General features: G+C 33.0%; 1 protein-coding gene across 1 annotated transcript; it reads left to right on the forward strand.

Annotated features, from left to right (window-relative positions):
- Positions 1–859: 859 nt before the first annotated feature.
- TRIADDRAFT_58803 (uncharacterized protein) lies at positions 860–17,974 on the forward strand (the record flags this gene model as incomplete). The annotated part of the gene is made up of 23 exons (XM_002114827.1): positions 860–940; positions 1,065–1,191; positions 1,269–1,385; positions 1,726–1,827; positions 2,528–2,652; positions 2,821–3,148; positions 3,294–3,453; positions 3,655–3,837; positions 4,172–5,439; positions 5,580–5,711; positions 6,088–6,702; positions 6,869–7,213; positions 7,924–8,180; positions 8,340–8,825; positions 8,922–9,661; positions 9,948–10,072; positions 10,220–12,177; positions 12,345–12,420; positions 12,744–12,808; positions 13,032–14,118; positions 14,209–16,689; positions 17,242–17,438; positions 17,537–17,974. The coding sequence occupies 23 exons, from the start codon at positions 860–862 to the stop codon at positions 17,972–17,974; spliced, it is 11,493 nt and encodes a 3,830-aa protein (XP_002114863.1).
- Between the last annotated feature and the right edge of the window lie 1,670 nt (positions 17,975–19,644).

Consider the following 19,644-nt stretch of genomic DNA (forward strand, 5'->3'; position numbering starts at 1 on the left):
CTTTTACAATCGATAGTTGCATACTCTTACTTTTGTATACTGTACATATTTTATTAGTAGATTACTCCTAATCTGCAACTCCAGCGCTGCAATTATGTTCTCTTAATATGAATTACTAACTTCTAATTGAATACGTATGTGGCTATAATTGTAGAATACATTCAAAATCTTATATCACTGTAAACTAGTATATTAAACAGTACACTCATTTAAAATCATTTTATATCTATGAGTAAACCACAACGAACGTTTACAAGCTTCATTTGATACGAATAGCGAATTATATTATTATCAAGTGTGCGGATAAAACATTATCTCTTCTAGTTAATTGATACTTATGACATAAGCAAATATTTCAATTTAGTATACGCAATTTAATTTACAGTTACCTAATCGATCTTGCATATTATCATGCACATATCATGTTCAACGTTGAATGAAATCATATCCTACATGCACGGTCAAACTTCGAAATAGAGATCAATTCTTGCTACTCATATATATAATTTATCTTAGCTGAGCTTCTACAATCGAAAATGATGGCACTATTAACAGGAGTGGTACTTTGAAGGTAACTGAAACATTGTTTCATTAGGTGGACGAAATTTCATACTAATAAAAGTAATTTCTTATAGACGATATGTGTCATGAACGATTATTTACATAATGATGTAATGTGATCATAGAGGAGATCATATCGTATAATGTACTATAATGGTAACTCAATCATTTATTGCTATAATGGCTTTTTCGATAGGAAGAGATATATTTTATTGCGAGTTTTCAAGGAAGGAAGGAAACAGTTAAACTACTATAACTTTCTGATGCTCTTACATTACCTAAACTACATCCTGTGAAAATGTTGATAACACTAAGCGTGATTGCTTCCGAATCTTTCAAAAGCAAAAAAACTTGGTCAAGATTGGTTTGGCCTATCCAGGTTTGCTATGAATGTTTCATAACTGTTTTTTTTAATTTTCATGATCCATATACTTTGCTTTGATTGAATACTAGTTAATACTAATAAGTAAGCTTTATTCCTTTGCATTTAATTAATTTTATAGGCTAAAGATAGCCTGTACCTTCTTGATACCAATCGATTACGTCAAGCTCAAATTCATACCGGTCAGATCAGGCGTCAAAAAATCCCAAACTTGAAAGATACCATTGCAGTGAATATCTCTATCGATGGTAAGATCGTTTCTGCTCTATACCTTGCCTATGATACTTCTCTGTTAAGATCTCCTATTATCACTCCATAATACTAGGCTCATTCGTTGTATTCATATGGAATAATAATGAAATCTGTTTATGGCACGGTGAAAGTCGGACATTATTAACCATTGAAAATTCTAAGCAATTCGTTGAGAACTACCTAAATCAAGGTACTGACATACAGTAACATATCTACATTTGTGCAAATATGTTCCTTTCAAGATATATTATTTAATTAAGCTAATTGGGTTACTGTACTTGCTTAACTTTAAGCTTGGCTACCAATTTAGTGAATAAATTTGAACTAAACCAATATTAAGCCTCTAAATGGCTCTTTCCGTGACTTTTAATTGAATTGTGATGCATGCCTTAATTATGCCCAGCTCTTTAACGCGTTTCAATATTCTCAACATTAAATCAAGATGTATCAAAATATTTTTCATTAAAATCACTACCTAGTCAAATAGTAATACATAAATAATAATCTTATGTATATCTTTAACTCTGTAGGGAGCAGAGTTAGCATTTTCGTCTCAGATTGTGGTCGGAAGATTATCGTAGTTATTGATATGAAGAAAATATTGCTATGGGAAGCTGATCTTGATAGTTTTTGTAAGCTTATATGTATTTAAATTAAAAACTTCATTTACACAATGCTTTTGCAAAATTAACGGTATATTTAACTGCTTGTACCTCGTCATATTAACTTACTTACACTATTAATAGTGATCGTCGTTTAAACGTTTAAACTAATCAATTAAATTAAGCACTCAATAGTAACTTTTGATACTCACATATTTATGCTAACTTTTAAAAAGAAAATTTCAGTACTAACAGCAAAATTTGTAGAGTAAAATCATATTATTTTACATGCAATGTTATAAGAGTAGACTTAGTAATTGCCAGAAGATATTCCTTTCGAAATTTTTTTTTGCGGTCATATTATCCACAGTACGTATTTTAAAACTTGAACCTATCCGTTAATTGAATTAATAAAATCAATTATTCTTAGCGGTAGAATTCTCTTCATGTTTTGGCATTTAACGCAATGGGTTATACGTAATGCACAAAGTTTAAGTGCCATTTTTACGCGGAGTTATCAATCTAGAAATATCTGTATTAATATATTGAAAGTGTATATAGGCTACTAATTTGTACCTTAATTCGTTGTCTTATTAGTTAAATTGAATTTATATCCTTGGTAGAGTCCAATTTACAGTATATTGGTCATGTATACGCATATTAACCGACACTTGTAGTATATTAAATACTACTTTGAATCATTTATGATATTCAACGTTGTAATTTATAGTTGAACTCAAAGGGAAGGAAGCTACTGCAAGTGGGATTTGGAGTAATATCCAGCCAAACAATTGCAGTTTACCGGATGAAGGCAGTAAAGAGGCATTTGTCGAAACAATATTTTACTTTGATCCGGTAACGTAATTAATGAATGTACTACTTATAGGGACACTTGAAAAAATTAATTCAATTTTTTGTAGTCCTTGCTATCTATAGCTGTTATAACCTGTAAGCGGTTCGATTCTTGCCTATGACGGTTAATTAAATCTTAAATTTTTATTTGGATCAAATGCGATCGTGTAGATGATTGGATTTAATTGCAGCATCATCTTCGTATTTAACAATCAAGCGAACCAACTCGTAATTACACAGATCTTAATAAGATGGACAGATTTAAATGAAGAGGAACAAGTTTTAAAAAACATAGCTAAACAAAGTTTACGCAGCAGTGAAAATCGACATCAATCGGACAGAAAGCATCAAGATGAAATCACATTTATTCCGGATTCTGTTTATGAAACGCACAATCCCAGCTATCAAACTATACCGCAGGCCTTTGATCAACGTTATCGTTCGGAACTTATTAACTTAGCAGATATCTGTAGTGCTGCCAAAGCTAATTTTAAAGCAGGTAAATTATACTTTATAAAACATGGAACTAATGCTTCTCTACTGGCTAGTTGGATTTCTGCAAGCTAGTGTATCCAGTTTTAAGTAGAGTTACATTTTTTAACGTTAAAGAATGTAATAGTTGAGCGTACTATGATTTATCGTAGGTGCATATGTTGCGAAGCATTCACGCGATGGCGATATTTTAGCTATCGCTATGAATCAGAAAATATCCAAGGATACCAGAATTATATTTTACTCTTTACGTGCTAAAGCCATTGTAGTAACAGACATGTACGGGTGCAGTCGTCGTGATGGACGCGGCAAGTAAGTCAGGCTATCAATTAACAACTGAAGTTATCAGAAATTAATAACCTTCATGAGGGATGTAGTACCAGATACAATATGATTATAATCGGTTAAGGCAAGACATAGAAAAATCATATTTAGAAAGAATCGATAAGTATGGTATTACTAATTAATACTAATAGATGAAAAATTGATAGAGATATGTTAATATTGCTTTAGGGAATTCAGCATTACCGATATGACTTGGACTTCCAATAGTTTATTACTAATTGCGATAACACGTAATGGGTTCGTAGCTATCATTAGCCGTGCTGGACAACTGCTATTGTGCAATACGAAAGGCTTGGGTACGGAGTTAGGCCCCTCCTTTTATTTGCCGTTACATCCATTAATGACCATTAAGTATGTCGAAATAACTAAATTGGGTCATCTATACTGAGCCCCTGAGCTATCGATAACACATATTAGCTTCATTTTCCTTTGCATCTGCACTATATTTATGAAACTCACGACATCTAATTATCACAAAATGTATTGATTCTATAGAAAATATTAACATTAACTCATTATTGAGCCAAATAAATGTTTCAGTTGCTACATAATGAATATTCAATAATTATGCAGTTGCAATACCGTATACATGTGAATAATAGAGTTTCAAAAATAAATTTGAATAGGCTTATTTAGCTGTTTAATAGTTATTTGCTTCACTTTTATTAATTCTTCTTTCCTTTAGAAAATTTAGTGATATGACAGGTGATAGTAGCAGCAAAATTACGAGCCCGAATACAAGCGAACATGAAAATGATGACTTTGAAAAGCTGAAACAAAAGTTTTCTGTTACAGTTCATCCTCGGTTACCGCGAATTATCACATCAGACGGCTACATGTTTATTATTATATCTTTGCCAGCAATTGCAACTCATTGTCAACATATGATCTCAACATTCATACAGGAAGTACAAGTAGCTGTTTTAAGGAAATTTAAAGATTCAGCTAACCCGATAATTGGCATCAACACGGAAACAAATTTTAGTCGCACTAATAATTTTGATTATTTAGGCACGCGAAGTATTAATCAATTACTATACAAGGGATCATTATATACAGGTCTTCCAATCGGTGACGGGAGTGGTAATATCGAGCAAGGATTCGATCACACGCAATTTGGCAATCAACAGTTGCAACGCACGATAAGCGAAGAATTTAACACTACATATGGATATTCTACAACATCATCAACAACCGAATTAGGCCTCAACACATTCTTAAATGGTCTAGATTATGGCATTATTGAATTTGGTTTTCCAATTGATACCCTAGAAAAAGAAACAGCTGCTGTACTGGGGCAAGAATACGCACCGTTGCATGTTAGTTTTAATGGTTTATTAAATGCCTGGTCACTATTGGTGACTGCCAATATAGATGCGTCGGCTGGATTTAATCGTGATTTACTAACCTGGAAAGTCATCCAATGTATTGCACAGGTTTCTAACCAAGTTTTAATTTTTAGTATATCAAAATTTACTCAAACTGATGGTTCAAGTAATCGTCGTGCTCATAGACAATTGACAAGGCAGAGATCAATACTATTTGATTTATCATTTATTCAGGCCATTAACATGGTCACATCACTGTACCAAAAATGCATGACTATAATTCTGTGGGATGCAGCTACACGCCACTCTATGCAACATGCAATTTTTCTGCCATTTAGTTTGATTCGTGCTTTTCTAAATATACCGGCTCGATCGGATCAGAGATTTATTTTACTTGAATATTGTTACAAATTTACCAGATTTGCTGATCAAATTTTGACGTCAACTTACTCTTCTATAATACGCGAGCGCAATGCCGGTAATAAACAGAGTTTTCAAAATACTACCAACGCAAAGTCATCCGCTAACGATGCTCTACACCTTGACGTGACAGTGAGAGTGGCCAACTTATGGCTGTATCTTTATAGCCATATCGTTGTTACTTGGAAAGCTGTACAATCAGAAAGTAAATGACTGAATCAACTCTTAAATTATTTCTTCTATTTACAGCATATTGTAATAGTTAAGTTACAGTATTTTCTTATGAAAGCTTTTAGCATAGAATTTTCTAACGTTATGCTTTTAACCTATTTATTTCTTTATAAGATATTGCAAGTGATAAAATCAAGGAATTGGCTAGGTCCTTATTATATAACATTCAGGGGGTGTTAACGCATTATAATATAGAAATACCTTACCAAGATAATGATCATGCCTGTATTCAAGCATTAAATGAGTGTAAGTAGGAAAATTATTAACAATTTACCTTATTTACTGTAAACCGTATAAATACATAACATCCACATCACAGCAAGCGAGATTATCAAGCTGCTGTTGGACTTTCTGGAATGGTTGGATTTAAAATTTATCATAAATCTTATCGTCATGTAAATCACATCAGGGCAGTTATTCTTTTTATATGTAATCAAAGAATAAATTAATAATGTTTGCAATAGCTTTATTTAGAAGATATGCGTTATAACCTAAAAAAATTTTTGTTTTGCTTTGCAGAAAAGTTATTTATATGCAGTATTCAATGTAACAATGATGTTATTACTACTATGAAGATTTATCAAATTTTAAACAATAGTTTATATCTTATTTATCATCATAGGCTATACAATGTATTTTAAAGGATCAATACTAGATGCTGCCAAATCCTTGGCGTCAGCATATCAACGTCGAAGCGATAATAATCTTCTAACTGACAATTTTAAATCTGCTCATCCCAAATTATCCTTACTTTACATGTATCTTGAAAGTTATCATTTAAATGACGCCATTAATCTGGTTAACTCACTAATTGCCGTTCGTCACGATCATGATGCATCACTATCATCCATTAATCGAGCTGCAAGCTATGCTAGCCTAAGTGCCGGCTCAGACATAAGCCATTTATCAGTACCACAGCTATTTTCAGGTAGACAGAAACATCGATCATCTCGGAAAAAGAATTTAAGTAACAACATGCCCCATTATTGGGTTAAAGATATAATAGACCTTGAAGTTGTGCAAAATTTTGCGCGTTGTATGGCTTTGTATTTTTGCTATGGATATGATATTTTAATTAGTCCTGCACACCATGCCCAAAATTGTCCGAGTCTATTTACATTAACTTGTCGAAAAGGAGAGGATTTAGATCTAGTAAATAAAACTGAAAACACCAGATTATTTCGGTTGAAAGAGCGTCTTAAAGGACATAAATTTTTACCAAGAATAAAATCCACAGGTAAGCTATCCGAGCTGAAAGTAAATGTCACTTTACTATTCCTGATCTCTTCTATGCATGTGTATGAGCTGGATTAATAATATAATTTACTTCCGGATGATAACTGTATAATTTTTCGTTCTGCATTAATTGATACTTACCAATGATTTCGTCACTTCGTCTGTAGCCCTAGAGGTGGTCTATAAAGATGGAAATCGTTATTTTAAATTGGATCGTGAAAGCATCGCTAAAGCAGTTCGTAACTTAACTTTAGATAGTGTATGGACAGCGAAATTTACGTGTTATTTACTGCTGACATCAGGTTTACTGTCAGAATCGATTTGGTTTACCATGCAACTGGGCGATTGGAAAAATGCTTTAGTACTTGCTACACTATACGAGAAGCGGTATCAATTTTTTCAAGCGAACAAATTTGTATCTTTTGCAGAATTACCGAAACAATTGACAACAAGATACATTATTCAATCGCATATCGATTCAGCCTTGCATATTAACAAGAAAATTATCGAAGGTACTGTTGATAATTTTATGTGCTCATTCGAAATCTAATATCGTCATTCCATTGTATATATATATATATATCTAACGTGCACACTAAATGTACTCTAATGTTATCTGGGCGACATTATGTAAGCGGGTATGTTATACTTGAGAAATAAGTAATGTAATGTTGCTATTTAGATTGTCTGCAATACTGATAAATAGTACGTCCTGATACTTTTCCAGTCATTTAATACGTTAAATGTTACATTCTTCAAGTTGCTATGCCTTGAAATGAGGGATTCATGTTTTACTACGGAGCATTAATTTGCTCAAATACTGTAGCTAGCTTCCCTGCGCACGATGTAAATATAAAACATCACATAAAAATGATTGACTCTAGATTTCGACTTTCTATATTAAATGTTTAAAGCGACAACTTTGAAGGCTGATTCTATTAAAAATAGCACTAAACATCAGACTTTAAATGTTAGTACAGTATACTATTTGTAACATTTCTGTAATGTGATTCTTAGAATTTATTTATTAAATCTTCAATAAATGTGATCGAAACTCACTGATTTATTGCTTAATTAATTTCGAAATTTATCCTAGCATTTTGCTAACATTTCATGTAAAGTAAAACGAAGTTATCCGATCGTGGTAATTAAGTAATGTATAGAAATTTTCGATATGAATCAATTTGATCAGTAAATTTCTTATATCTGTTTACAATTACAGAAACTAATGCAACAGCAAGTGAAGTTAATGACTCAAATGTTACTTCTTGTAGTGGTGAAGTAATTAGTTCTGTTATTGCTGATGTTTTACAAATCTCCGCCTTGCTAAATCTGTCGGAAGTTGCTCCGTATACCTTATCTAGCCTAATCCGAGCACTGAAAAATAAAATTTGTCAACTTGATATATTTGTTCCTGAAGAACTGTACTTACCAGCTCCGCCACTGTATTGTCCGCAGTTTTTGGATAATGAAGATGAAGTAAGTCTTAAATCTCTAACGGTGCAATTTTTCTAAGTTAGGTAACTGTTGAAATGTTTAGATGACATTCAGGGTAACTTTTATAAAGTCAGCTATTATCAGATTGGTTATTTGATACTTTGGGATGTTTGAAGTTTAGAAATTTCACTGTTGTATTAGGCATCTCCATTCACAAGCTCGGATACTGAATCTGTTTTCCGTACGATCATATATAATAGCAGTCAACAATTACTGAATATTTATAGCTCATCACATTATATATCCGCCTGTACGAAATGGTATTGCCAAAAGATAGTTCGAGCTTATTTAATGAAGAATTTTTCTAATTCGCAAGAAAGTCACAACGATAGAAATGATTTGAATAATAATTCCGTACTTCTAGATACAAATATGTTAGAAACTCATAATATACCGGCAACTCTTTCAAATTACGCTCTAGCTGAAGACAATCTTGCTACGATTTGGCTAGATCAATGTAATGATATAAATACATCTTCATCAAATGTTACCGAAATCATAAATGCAATTAGTGTATTAAATTCTTTTCGACAACTCTGTATTCTACTCTGGTTGATGCATGTTCGAGATGAATTTTCTTTAAATTATCGTAAATTGATGGAAGGAAAAAATTTTTCATCATCTGCGGTAAGTAAATTATTAAAGTATCTTTGAAGCTAATATGAACCATAAATTAAATTTTTTAGTATAACAAGGATCTTTTGATAATATTTAATTATTTAGAATGGGTTCAATATTGAAGATTTTCACCAACATTGCCTAGTAACGCTAAAGTGGTGCTTAATGCTAATTCATTTTGCTGATTTGTTGCAAGATAAAGCGACGATATTGAATATCATGTTAAATATTTTAATAGAAATTCCTATTAGCCCTGTTCATGCTAAGATTTTGATGATGCACAAAGATGAATTTACTGATTCATCGACTTCATCAATGATTAGAAAGAAGTATTATCGCCTTATTAAAAATATTGAACGCCATGTTATTCAACAAACACATGAAATACATATCACAACAGAAGAAGCATTAGCTACTTTAAGTGAGCAGAAACAAGATCAGTTTCAGAATGTAACCATAGAAAATTATCAAATTCAGTTTGAAATCTGTGAAGGCCAAGATAGTCAATATAATCAAGCATCGGATTATATTACCCTTTGGCCATTCGAAATGGATAAGGATTATCTAGAGTTTTTAGATACATTCTTTTTGATAGCACTATCTAAAATACCAGAAATATCGACCACTACCAATATACCCGGCGTTGCAACACTTCCTCCTTTGCCATTGCTGTCCTTGTTTCGTAATCAAATTGCTGAATATCTGAACATTGTCGATGGGTATTACAACACCAAGCGTAACACCAAACAACGCTATCGGAAGACAAATTCAGGCAAAATCGACCCAAAAGACAGAATTTTACAGAAAACGGCCTCCTCCGCTGCTTTATTGCAAAATATATCAAAGTAAGAGTATTCGTGGGTTCATTTTACGATATTTACAAAATTATTGTTATACTGTAAGTTTGACTTAAAATTAAACTTACAGGTAGCAAATGATTTAATGCTTATGAAACCTTCCGTAGTGCAGAGTTTTCTTTTTATATTATTGAGTCCTTCTAAATGCTATCCTCGTTTAAGAGACTATGAGATGATATTGTTCCATTTTCTATTCTTACTTTTTGTTTGTTTTAATCTATCATTAGTAATTGTGACTGTTTTAAAAGTGTTTTCACTTCTTTAAATTATATAGAAAAAGTCCACAATCTACTCCTCAATCAGCTAGAGGTCACCGTTTACCTACTGGCGCTACTAAACAAAAAGTACAGCGGCAACGTAGCCGCAGTTTCGATGCCAGTGAGAAAGCTAGCCATAAAGGTAGAGCTATCTTATAATTCATATCCTAGAATGTGAAGCTTCTGTTGAATTAAACATGTAATTAATAAACAATGATTATAAAGACGTTGATGGCATAGATATATTTTAATATAATATATTTGACATAATATCATCAAATTATTGTAGGAGCATTTATTCATCAAGTGCTGTTAGATGATGATTCTGCAGCTAACAGTGACGATAAATATCGGCAGGATAGTGAAAATGATTTAGAAAAAATACTGAATGGTCCGCTGTCATTACTGACTCCATTCGCTAAATGGTTGTTGAAATGGTCGGCAAAAAGTGAGCCTGGAGATATTCAGCGACTTAACATTGGCACTAATAGATGCCACCTGATTAGCATGAGAGTAATTTTGGATCTAGATATCGTACTAAATAGCCTTTGGCTGCTTGAGAATGGCTACCAAATTGACTCTTCTAGATTCAATGACGATGAAATTGTCCATGGTACTCATTTTATGGCAGAATCCTCAATTAAGACAGTAACGTCTGATGATTCTATGGCATCATCGTCACGATTACGAAGTGTATCACATCCTACTCCGATCCTGAATGCGCTAAACGTGCAAGATCATGACAGATCTGATGGTTTTGACTCTAAGCTTGATCTTAATCCCTCCTCAGTGTCTTCAATACCATTAACAAAGCTGTCACATGATGATTTATCCATGAAAGATATTGATTCTGTCAAAAGCGTAGACTTTTACAATGTTAACGAAGTTTTGGAACATGAGCAGCAAAATCATATTGATGACGGCGATGATGCAAACGACAATCTAATTCAGAATCCGTTAGATACAGAGAAACAATCTGCCTATTTTCATTTAAACACTGATTCAAGCGAGTCAGAATCTAATAACTTAAAAGGTGTTCTCACCAAGCAGATACAAAATATAGAAAGAAAGGGTGATTTTCTAGCTATGAAGCAGCAAAATATTAGTGATAGTACTCGGTCTGAAGGTGGACAATTGCATAAAAGTAGTCAAACAAGGGAAAAAATATCAACATGCGAAATACCACCTACCGATGCTGATCAAGAGTTGAGCACATCGTTAGATGATCCAACTAAAAAATTGACAAATACCAAAAGTAATTCTAGTTCATTAACGGCTTCAACGCCTTTTCATCAAGCTATCACGACCGTTGATTTGTCACCTTCAACTTACCGATCGACAAATAATCAGGATGGCACCTTAATTTTTTTCGATCGTACTGACAATAGTGCTGAAGAAAAGAAAATTATGGAACTTAATGATAGCGACAACCAATATCCAACTGTTATTGCAAAGAAAGAATTATCCAATGTTGACCAGGTCAATTTGGATAGTAGCGGTAAAAGGTTGGATTTAAATCCTGATCAATCTTCAAAATCTTATGGTGGCTTTCATCAGGAAGTAGACTACGACAAGGTGACAGACATAATGCCAACTTATGTAATGGCAGTCGATCAGATAGCGACAGACAGTAACTCAGATGTTTGTCATAGTAGGGACAACAAAGTATTAAGTCCGACACATGGCAGGAAAATAACCAGGCAACATCAAGTCAAGAGCTCTTCTAGTGCTAACGAGCACTCTAGTACAATGAAACAGGAAATTTCAACATTACGACGATATAGTAAAAATTCTCAGGATCACAATAATAAATCTAAGAGTTACAATAGGAATGCACTGGTTACTAGTCACTATCGAAATAGTTTGCAACCTGATAATGATAGTGAAAGTGGGGAATGGAATAGTAGCAAAATCAAAGCAGCTTCAAGCAAATATCAAATTAGCAGAAACGTCAAAAGTAGTAATAAGGAATTTCACGACGATAGCGATGAAGAATGTACTTATCGTCAAGCAATTTTAAATCCTTTAAGCAATGGCACTACGGACAGCATTAAATTGAACACAGCAAAAATTATGCCAACCTCGAATAAAAATCAAGGCAATAAACTGTATCAGCACTCTGTTGAAGGTAATGGGCAGGAATCATGTCATGACCAATTTTCGGATACCATGGAAAAAGACGAAGTAAAAATAACCCCTGATTCAGTTCAAAGAGTTGTTCGTGATGAAATGATTAGAGTTTTACAGGTATCGCTATATCATTACTCTAATAAAAATTTCAATCTTGAATTATAATTCTTTGTAAACTATATGTGCAGGATTTAGGCATTGAATGAATTTGACTTTATTAAAAATTAATACAAATGATCATCCAAATTTTCAATAACAAGCTTTGAAATTTTCGATTTTATTAGATGCAAAATAGTAATTTAATGATGATGTTGCAAGGTGCTCAGGAAAGTGGGGCCCCATTATCAAAGCCAGCTTTAGGTATCTTTCAATATACCCTTACCTAAAGTTTCGATAAATAAATTTAAGTCGGTGTATGTCAAAGTACCATTTCGTACTATTTTATCTATTCCCTATTTATTGATTAATTATTTGAATCAGACAATTAAGGTGCATTTTGCTATATCTAATAATACTAATTGTAAATTAGCATAATTAAGTAAGGTATTAAAAGTAACTGTTAGACTCTTAGGTCGAATGTTACGAGATAGTAGCCATCTAAAGGCGATTAGTTTCGAATTTCTCATACTTATCATTTAAGAATGCGACTGTGAAAAATATTTTAAAATTAATTACCTACCTAGACGCTGACAATATCGGTATTGCTACCCAAAGTCGTCAATTTTCAGAAAGAGATAATGCAATAAAAGTAAGAAGGCTTCCTATATAGCTTAAAATTTTAATGATCTTGTTAAATTAATTTTAAAAAATTCATCGTCTCTTCCTCTGAAGAAATAGCAAGTGAATCTAGTTTTAATTTTGTAACCAAAGTTTTTTCAGCAGTGTAAAGTAGATCTATCCATATTATTTAGTAACCAATTAATTCAGAAAAATTTTTAATTCTGTGGGTAAAGGTTTGATTTTTTTTTTAGATCAATGATGATGAGAAAGAACATAAGAAATTTGAAACCAAAGTTGATGCATCAACGAGTCCGATTTTATATCAAGCTAATGGAATAAGTCAACAGGAAGATGAGGATACAACTCGTAAAGATAGTTCAGATTCGAAATTATCAATCCGTACCCAATCATTAAATGAAACAAGAAGTATTCAATCTAGCTGCCAATCAAGTATCAGAAAGACCGATTTAGTTCATTCTGCCGTATCTTCTGGTACTTTACCGCTTTTGCAAGCTAACATTGCAGATGATGAAGACGAGCAATTACCTCAGCTAGATTCGAATTCCCTAGTCTACTCTGGCATAAATTCGAAGCTAAATCAAGATCACGGAGTATCTATGGCTCCATTGTACCATTTGCACAGTCATGATATTGCATTTGCGTCAAAAGAAGTAGAACTACCATTATTAATGGTGGATCCAAAACAATTGAATAATCGAGTAAGCGAATACCGTTCTACATCATTAATTCAATCATATGATATTACTTCTATTCCTCGCCCCGAAGAAATAATCAAATCTGAACGCACCGCTGAAAATTCTTATCCACTTTTACATGTCGATTTGGATACAGTCAATAATAATTATCCTAAACGTCAACCGCATAATAACAAGCGAAACACATTTGTCTCAACTTTGATACCTCCCGAGCAAATTTCAACCATAACTGACTGGAATAAAGTGCCCAGCAATTATTTGTTATCAAATGGTTTAAATGATGTTGAGTTACTGAAATGCGATTTATCTTTATCCTCATTAAATCATAATGATAAGCTATTAAATGAAAAAGACCTCTCCAAAAAACAACCGGAAAAAATTAACGTTGATACGAAAGAAGTTCAAATTGATAATAAAATAAATCATGAAATCACTGTTACAAGAAGAAAAAGACACCGGCAGCAAAATAAGGAAAATTTCCAATTTTTAAATCAATTAGCCCTTGATAGCAAACCCATTCAATCAAATTCGCAAAATACGGCTACAATAGATAACGATTGTGTCAGCTCAAATCAGATTAAAGATTTAAAAGAGAAAAAAAATAAAAGAATATATAGAAAAGGTAAAAGAAGACATGCATATGCTTCGTCAGTTCCTAGTGAGTTTAATAATCAGCATGAAGAGCCTTCTTCTAATATTGAAATAATACTAGATCAACCAGGTCAAATTAGAGTTGGAAATGCAGTTATAACATTAAAACAAGCTAAGGTTACTTCTATTTCTGATGTTGATATCAATGGCGCTGAGAAAAAATCAGGAGAAATTGACAATCTAAGTCTTCAGTTAAGCAATGTTAGTCAACAGTCCATACCTATCACAACCCCTGAACGGGAAGAAATGCAAGAGAAATTACTCAAAGATAAGGAAAAATTTCTAAACGATGTTTTCGATGGTCAAGTTCCTCTTGAATTAAAAAATATGGTACTCTTTGGCCAATCTGTAAAAGGTGAACAGGAGGCAGAAGATGAATTGGCAACAACTGAAGATGACGAAGTGCAATTAGCGAGCAATCAAGCTGAAATTGATCACTATAATAAAGATGCTTGTGTTGGCCCAGATATAGCTGATGATTATAACATCTTATCATCAAAGGAAACCACTGAGGTACATACTCAAACAGAAAGTTCAGAATCAAAAGCTAATGTAGCGGGAAATGGTATTCATTCAAAAATGGAAATCCATCATTTACTTGAAGAATACCCACAACAACCTCGTACTGCATCTAATGAAGTAATTAATCAAGATCAACAACCTATTAGTTATGTTTCCCCTGAGTTATTTCTTCACGGCAATAATCAAGCTACGAATTCATTGCTAACTTTACCTAAAAACACTAAGGTAACGCTAATTTCTGCAGCTGATACAGTTAGCAGTAATCAATCTAGCCATGATGGAAAACAGCATCATTTTATTCATGTCGCTGATATACACAGCGACCATCCAGAAAGTAATTTCATACCTGTTAGAACATTTAAGCCACCAGAATTAGCATCATCTCTGCAGCAAGATGTCGACAGATTGTTAGAGTCAACCGATAGCGATAGCAAGTTAGACTTGCATAAAGACGGTAAATTCGATGATATTAAGACTAATGATATTGGTCCGGATGAAGCCACTATGTCAGCTTTCAAATCTCTTGATGACATGATGAAATCGGTAAAGCCGATTGCCCCTTCGAGCGAAAATGACATACAAGTACGAGCTAAAACTGGATTACAACGGCATTTAGAAGGAATGAAATCACGTTTGGAAGCAATAGAAGAAATTACTCAAAATGTTACAAATCAATTTCAAGATGTTAAAGCGCTAGCAAAAACAATTGAACGACTAGAACAAGCTCGTCATCCTCAATTAAACATAGATAACGACGGAGAAGATGATAGCAATCCTATCCAAGTTACTACATTACTAGAACAACTCGGTCAAAAGCTGCAGCCAAAGATTGATCACAGTGACAGTAATCATATATCATTACAAGTCAATGCTTCTCCATCGACTTCATTATCCACCTCGAAAGACGTACTCTCGAATGTGGCATTAGAAATTGAATCCAATGTGGAGCATCATGTCAGTGACGATAGAGGTAGTGAGGAAAGTTTTTCGTCGACTATTCAACTAAGTAGCAAATTGCCAACCGATCTTGCATCAATGATCAGTAAGCAGAGCCAGATTACTGACCAATCTCAAGATAATGTTCTGACCGCATATAACAGCGTAAAGAGTATAAAGGAGTCATTGCCTGAAGGTTCGTCTGATTTAAGATCGCTGTTTCCTGATTTGCAACAATCTCAAAGCAACGTTGATAATAAGGAAGAAAAAAGAAAGGAATTACTAGCTTGGATGGCTAAGCGTCGTCAAGAACAAGCTATCAAATATAGGCAACATTTGGATGATTTAAAAGAGCGAGAAAACCCAAGTCATTTCAGATATAAAGATGGTAAGAAGAAAATGGGATATAAAGAAATTAAAGCTAGTCGAAAGAAGGAACTTCATCAGCGTAAGTTAAAAGAGAAGAAATATCAACAAACACGTTTTGAACTTGCTTTCCAATTAATGGGCGATATTGTTACTGAACCGGCGCCTAAGATACGCAAATACAATGAAGTCGTAAAATCATCAGTAAAATCATATCAACGGAATGGACCAATAAAACAGAAAGCCAACAAATCTAATACCACTGAAAATAATGCAACGAAGAGATTAGAATCAGCATTTAAACTAATAGAAGACATGCAGTTAACAGGACAAGAACAGCATATTATTGGCGAAGAAGGCGATGATATAGAAGATGAAGGTGCTCAGACTTTATCCAGTGAAGGGTATTCATTCGCTCCTTATGTTAATGATCACTTGCAGCAAGCGCTAGTGAAAAATAGAGCTCCATTTATTCGCAGTCAAGATCTTCATTTATCATTAAATCAACAACAAATCGAGGCCCTTCAGCGAGCTAAACAGTATTCACAAAGAATCGATAAGATTCAACAAGTACGAACTAAACGTGAAGAAGAACAATTAAAGAGTAAAACTGATACCAATACGAAACCTCGTCTGCTATCTTCAACACCAGCAACACTAACTACTTCACAAGCTATTAATCCTAGAAAATCTTTAGCATCTCCTCAAAAAGTTAGAGGTAAATCACCGCTATGATATAGTGTTTTTATATTAATTAAATATGTTCCATATGATCCTAGAATCTGTGTTTATCTATTGTGATATTTTACCACAGAATGGAGTACAAATTAGTTGTTTATCGGTAATAAATCATTATGAAACAGTTTTGTACAAAATAATGCGTACAAACTAACGTTGTAGCGCCTTTAGTACGCTCGTGCTCTTATGCAACTTAGAGCCATGTCGTCTCTAGTTAATTTACTATTTTGCGTCATAGTATTGTCTAGAATTGGAAAGAATGCAAGCTACGGATTACTAAAAAGCGATAGCGACATTTTACAGAATTGCGATTTTTCTGATTTTATGTCTTATATTCAGTTCAGATATACCATGAACCACTAGATACATTGTCGGTAAAGTACCTAGTGGTCCATGGATATACTAATTTTATAAGGACACCAAATAATCTCCAATATTATGAAAGTTGATAATACTGCACTATATAATTGCGCTTTAAGTAATATTTAAAACCATTATTAGAATATCTTTTAACTAATTTCTCTTTAAATAGTTGGTTTTACTACACCAGTTGGACGTTATAAGGCCTCGCAAGCAAAAAGAGAGAGGGCTAATCGCAACCAATCTTATGCAAAAACAAAGTCATCAAATAAAGCACGCGTACAACAAGATCTTCAACAATCGATTGAATCTGACATTGGTGGATGGGAAGCAAGTGACGTACAATATGACGATGTTAAAGAAATCTTGGTATGGCTCTTTTGAACAGGCCTTATTCTATCTTGACAGAAAATGTTTTCAATTGCAGTATACATAACTTTACACCTTTGTTTTTATCTCTTTTTTAGGCAAAAAATAATATCAATATCGATAACATTTCGTTAAGTAGTGGCAGTGTAAGCCAGTCAATTGACTGGAAAGCCGTAGATGCTATCTTAGCTGAAGATAGCAGCGTTATTGGCGGAAGTAATATCTCAAGTAACGATATTCATGGGTCTTCAATATTAAGCGGACCAACTTCGGAAGCACCAATCCGCTACGGCATCCAAGACCATGATTTAGTCTTAAGTTATAATCCTTCTGATGATTTCATTAAGTCTAACGTAGGAAAGGCTGCTCAGATTCGAGCCGATTATAATCACCCAGATCTTAAACAATATCATGTAGTTGGAAACTCCAGTAATATACGCGATACAGCCAGTATCAGATCAGTTAGTAGCATGAGTGGAAGTATAATGAGTAATATCGATTGGGATGAAGTAGATAAACTAATAGAAGATGCTTAATAAAAATCATAATTTTTTAAAAGATTAGGAATATGATAAAGATAAAGTAAACTAGCCTTTTAACAATTTTTTTGACATGGTGTAATATTGACATTTATACTTCGATACTGTATGGCCATTCGAGAGTTTATTTCAAAATTTTAAATATACTACCTCAATTTAGCGGTACTGTAAAGTATAATCTGAATGAAAAAAATTGGGATATTTATTTATGAGTACTCTAGAATTTTATGTTATAATGAATACAACTGCATATATTTATTTGGTTTGTATATTGATATGGTGAATGAAAATTGTTTATACAACCTGTAGTTGCGCTTTTTTGTTAAACTCTAAATAATAGTTAGATATTTAGAAGATTTCGACTTAGATGATTTCTAATTTAAGCTTTTAACACATTTTATTAAAATTATATAATAATTAAATAGATTAATTTTAGGCTATTTTAAATCTGATTCGACACCTGCCTGCAGTATTAAAAATTATAATTTTAGCTTTAAGGTTACCAAATGCGAAAACAAATATTGAAACTTTCTATACGATTGGATAATTTCCTTTTGTTTAGATGTAAACAATGTAAAATGTTAAGAATAAAGATATTATCAGTCCAAAAGAAATTTATGCTGTTCTGTATGAACTAAGACGTATTTGAGTAAAGCATTTTCAAGCTATGAGCTTCCTTTTATTGATTACTGTTATCGACAATGTTAAAAATATACATTAAAATACCACAATGGAGAATCTTGAAAATGCTTCAGTTACATATCAACGCCAGTTATATATCACTCATTAAGAATAAGCGGTATAAAATTGTGAGTAAACTCGAAATTTTAATTACTGATGTCAAAAGTGTTCCATTACTGCAATACAACTTTACTCTAATATGTAAAACGTCAGAAGTGGTTCTGTTAGGCTGCTCTAATTGTATTATATTGCGTTTTACGGAGTAGATTCTGCATTCCCTATTAATGCAGTTAGGCAAGTCAATAAGTTAAGATATTCATCGTAGAGTAGAAGTTATTCTTACATTGCATAATAAACAGTCTGACCATTCCATGGAGTACAACTATACGCATATCAAAGCACTGATCATGACCCAAAAAGTTACCTTTGAAATGATATAGCTTTGTTACATTATTCATATTGCAATAAGTTCAAACTGCTTCATAGATCAAATAGTCCTTGATCAAGTAAGCAGTTGTAATACAAAAGGTTACTCTTACCATCGGTAAAGGAATGTATGATTTGTCCTATGAAACAGTCCGATTTTATCCTTTATTAACATAGGAATCACTATAATTATACAAAAATTATTCTCGCTGCTATACAAGCTCTTGATTCTATTTTTGTCACAATAATAGTAGTCCATCTAAATTATCATAGTTATTAGACTCAGCAGCCACGGAAACAATAGTATGTCTGAATGACTTCTGCCCTTTATTAGATTCTGTGCTGTCATCACTCCTGTCGCCATTAACAGTTGATTTTGTGTGAATGATTTATGCTTAAAGCCGTATGGAGTGGATCAAATCATGAGAATCCAGTCACTATAGCAACGTTGAATACGTAAAAACAATATGATAGCCAAGAGCAAACGATTATAATAAGAACAAATAATGTCGATTTAAGGATACAATGACATTAGTATCAATAATAGCATGCTAATAATC

The sequence above is a fragment of the Trichoplax adhaerens genome, genomic scaffold (genome assembly GCF_000150275.1).
Source record: "Trichoplax adhaerens TRIADscaffold_9 genomic scaffold, whole genome shotgun sequence".
In the NCBI taxonomy this organism is placed as follows: Eukaryota; Metazoa; Placozoa; class Uniplacotomia; order Trichoplacea; family Trichoplacidae; genus Trichoplax; species Trichoplax adhaerens.